The sequence below is a fragment of the Tasmannia lanceolata genome, unplaced genomic scaffold (assembly GCF_043159265.1).
Source record: "Tasmannia lanceolata isolate RefF3 unplaced genomic scaffold, GAP_Taslan_0.1 ptg000012l, whole genome shotgun sequence".
Taxonomy (NCBI): Eukaryota; Viridiplantae; Streptophyta; class Magnoliopsida; order Canellales; family Winteraceae; genus Tasmannia; species Tasmannia lanceolata.
The window spans coordinates 48,123,105-48,127,394 of NW_027518689.1; the positions used below are offsets into that span (position 1 = coordinate 48,123,105).

A 4,290-nucleotide genomic window follows, 5' to 3' on the forward strand; every position below is an offset into this window, starting at 1 on the left:
TGATGTAGTAATTGATATAATGTATACAGGCGGATAGGGTATTCTATAGCGGCAGTCTAGATTGCCTCTAAATCCCTTGAATGTTGTACTGGTCTTATATAGATGTTGGATTTATATTTATATGGATGGAAGTTGATTTTCATTTCTTCATATGATTCAACTGAAATAAATGGAAAATATCACGTACGTTTTTATTGAATACATCTGTTTTTATCTGAGACAATTTCATCTCAGTGTGCAGGAGGGAGCTTGAATTGAGCGGCATTCACAGATTGAAAGATCCCAAAAGAGATCTTAGGCTTGAAACTTTTTTAGGATCATGGAAATGGATAAAGAAATTGTGAATCTTAATGTGAATAATGATATTCTTTCTCTTCCTTCCGACGTCGATTCTGAGCAGCTACAGGAGAATGAAGCTTACATCTCAGAAGAAGGTGATGATGAAAGCAGTGATGAAGAAATAGGGGTTGAAGAATTAGAAAAAAGAATTGAAAAAGATAGAATTCTGCTACAACGCCTAAAGTATAAGAACAAAGGTAAGACAGTCATTGGTGATTGCTCTAAGCAGAAGCAATCAAAAGAAAGTGCGCGCCGCAAAAAGCTGTCCCGGACGCATGACGGAATATTAAAATACATGTTGAAAATGATGAATGTGTGCAAAGCTAAAGGCTTTGTCTACGGAATCATCCCAGAGAAAGGGAAACCGGTGGGAGGAGCGTCAGACAATTTGCGAGCATGGTGGAAGGAAAAAGTGAAGTTCGATTGGAACGGTCCGGCCGCAATCGTGAAGTATCGTGAAGACAATGGCATACTCAGGATGAATGATGAAAGTAAGTTGGTTAATGTTTTTCCTCAAACTCTGCAGGGCTTGCAAGACTCAGTTTTGGGGTCTCTTCTCTCAGCTCTGATGCAGCACTGTGACCCTCCTCAAAGGAGGTTTCCATTGGAAAAGGGAGTTCCTCCTCCATGGTGGCCAACAGGAAATGAGGAGTGGTGGCTAGAATTGGGTCTTAAAAAACACCATGGTCCTCCACCGTATAAGAAGCCACATGACCTCAAAAAATCATGGAAGGTATGCGTCTTGCAGGCAGTGATCAAGCACATATCGCCAAACTTTGCGAAGATCCGCAATTCGGTGATGCAGTCGAAATGCCTGCAAGACAAGTTGTCAGCAAAGGAAAATGCCACATGGTTGGCTGTCATTGATAAAGAAGAACTGTTGTATTCCAAGCTCAACCCAGATTATTTTCCCCTTCCTCGTCCTCCTCCTCCTTCTGCCTCCATTGTAGGCAATGGATCTTACAATCGCAGCAACGGCAGTGAGTACGATGTTGATGCTAACTCAACTGTTGATGGTGGGCTGTCTAATTTTGGAATTGGGCTTGTTCCACCTACTACTTCCAATGCTGAATTGGCAGCTGATTTCATTAGGAAGAGGACTCTGCTTGGCGAGCTAAAGATGATGATGGGTTTAAGGAGATATACCTGTGGGCATGTTGACTGCCCTTACAATAACTACAACATCGGCTTTCTTGATGTTTTCTCAAGGAACAACCATCAATTCAGATGCCCACATGGATTCAATTACTCTCGTGGGATCGTAATTTCTAACGTCATTGTCAATCAGGACAACCAGCAACCTTCCACTATGCAGTTTGGCCAGCCCAACCCAACAGTTCAGGCATATCCGCCACCTCCACCCAGGAATGATCCTCCTATAAATCTCTCTGGATTGAGGATTCCAGCAAATGGGCAGAGACCCATTAATAATCTCATGCCAGTCTACCACAATAACACTCTGCCAGGTATGGGTAACACTTCTGGAAGCATGAATTTCATTAATGATCCCATCCCTCGGCAGCCAACTATTGAAATAGGTGACAACATTTTTGGACAAGGGCCTCCGATGGGTAGTAGTTTCTTCGAAGAGGACAACTTCTCCATCAATAATAATACTCTCCCGCAAGATGATATCTTTGAGCAGTCTCAGATGATGGATCAACCATTCGACATCAACACCGATTTTAGGGTTGGGTCTCCTTTGAACCTGCCACCCATGGAATTCTCTGACTTGAACAAAGTGATGGATATGCAGCGGAAGCAGGAAACTTCCTACTGGTATAATACCTGAATTTTACGGTCGAGGAGGTGATCTTTGGGTGCATTGATTATTCAGTTACAAAGACTCTTCAGATTTAAGTTTTATTTTAAAATAAATGTTTGATGTGAGGCTATTAAAAAAGGGAACTGTTAGAAGTTCCACAGTCTTAGGTGTAGGATTTCTGTGGGTTCGCACTCATTACAAGTGCAGGATTTGATCGAGAAATGGGGACACTATGATTTAGTCCTACTTTGAAATGCTTATAAAAGTCTAAGCATTCGAAACCTTTCATTGGTTATAGTTAAATTATATATTCATAAGCAATACTAGCAAACAAGAATGGTCAGGATTCCTCATATACACTCCCATAGTCGGATGAGATATTCTTGAAAGCTTAAGCTGTATCTGAATATAAATGTTTTCCAACTTGGCAGTAAGAAGAGAAAAGCAAATTAATTATTTATAAATATAATATTTCATTTATTATTCTTTTCTTTTCTTTTCTCCATAAAATTTGCATTACTAAGTTCATGCTAAGAATGAATAAGTAAGAAAAGCAAATTAAATAGATTTAGTAATTTCTTTCCATACTTTACCGATAAATCACCCGCTAATTAATACTAGGCTCAAAAGCTACTCAATGACCAAAATGCCCTTTGTTATTTCACATGACAGAAGTCACAGAACTACCCTCCTCAAATCACAATTTCTCAATTTTTTTTGGAAACAACTGGTGGCACTTATTTACACTTTTATTCCAAAAATATACCTAAGCCAAATAGGATTAGGCATATTTTGATTAAAGAAAATGAACTAAAAGAAAATACATGCACTAAGGGCCCATTTGGATGCCGAGAAGATTTTGATTTGGATTTTTCACATTAGCAGCCCTTTTTGCACTGTAGTTTGAATCCGCATCAAATTCTTGGATTTCCAATTCATCAACTGACAGTGAAAAGAATCAGATTTCCAAATATGTTGTGCAGATAAGAAATTGGAAATCCACAGATCTGGCAGTTTCCTTCACCCTCTTTGCTCCTCAGCCTCTCCCCTCCACTAGGAAGTACCCCCTGCCCTCTTTGTCTCCCTCAACATGAGCTGGCGGGACGATTCAGTTTGTATTCTAAACTCAATTCCAAATCCAAATCCAAAATATCAGGTATCCAAACGGGCCCTAATTGTTTTAAAAAATCAAAAGATTCGTATTACTAGAACTCAATTTTTAAAGTTAAAATTAAAGTACGGATAGCGCTTCCACTTAATATGGAGATATTGATCCCAAAAAGACAAGAGTATACTATCAATTTTGAAGAATACACGCATCATATATGAGAAATTTTAATTTAGATGTCTACAATGGAAGTATTTGCTAGTATCAGGTGAAACTCACGAAACATATGAGCATATTCCCCGATTCCTTATTTAGATCGAGGGGACTTATTGATGATAGAGAGCTGCTAGCAAAATGAAATTTCTTTTGGAAGATAAAGACGATATCTCATGTTGTGACACATGTGCAAATGACAAAGGGAGTGAGCTCGTATCCACACAAATGCAAAAAAAAAAATGTGAAAATTGCCTAATCGCTAGGTCATTTTCACCCTTCTTTATTTTCAGCCAGGGATCCCATTTTAGAAGTGTTTTCATTGATAATATGTCACCTCAACATTCAAAGAATGATATCTTGCTACCCTCCTTTACCATATCTTACTAATCCAAACTTTTTCTTAAATACTTAATCGATCAGTCATTTTTTATGACAGTTCTAGAAAATCCATCATTTCAAAAAAGAGAGTAAAGGGCTCTCCCATTGGTCAAAATCCAATGACAGTGGCACATAAAATTACGCTCATAACTGCTGTCATTGGATTTTTATAGAGAAAGACGGATTTCACAACACCGGAAAATCCTCTTCTCACATAGTGAAACCAAAGTTTACACTAGCCCAAGAACAAAACCAAAAGAGAAGAAGAACAATCACCACCAGATGTAATCCAATATATATGATGGAAGAACACAATACAAGACAAGAACAAAAAGAAGAAGAAGAAAGCTTTAAAACCAAGCTTGCACACAAGAGAGCTTCAATGGAGGTCTAGGTAGTGGAGAATTTCTACAAAAGTGAAGTAATGAGAATTAGGCTTTGTCAAGGAAAGTAAAGAGAAGATAGCTTAGGTAAGTGGTAGTGG

At 38.6% G+C, this 4,290-nt stretch overlaps 1 protein-coding gene across 1 annotated transcript; it reads left to right on the forward strand.

The window, feature by feature from the left end:
- Positions 1-325: 325 nt before the first annotated feature.
- On the forward strand, positions 326-2,131 carry LOC143888899 (protein ETHYLENE-INSENSITIVE 3-like 1a). Its single transcript, XM_077393284.1, has one exon. The coding sequence runs from the start codon at positions 326-328 to the stop codon at positions 2,129-2,131; it is 1,806 nt and encodes a 601-aa protein (XP_077249399.1).
- The last annotated feature ends 2,159 nt before the right edge of the window (positions 2,132-4,290 follow it).

Bases quoted from the DNA above. Each gene is read 5' to 3' on its own strand.
- LOC143888899 (XM_077393284.1), top strand. From the start codon at position 326: ATGGATAAAGAAATTGTGAATCTTAATGTGAATAATGATATTCTTTCT.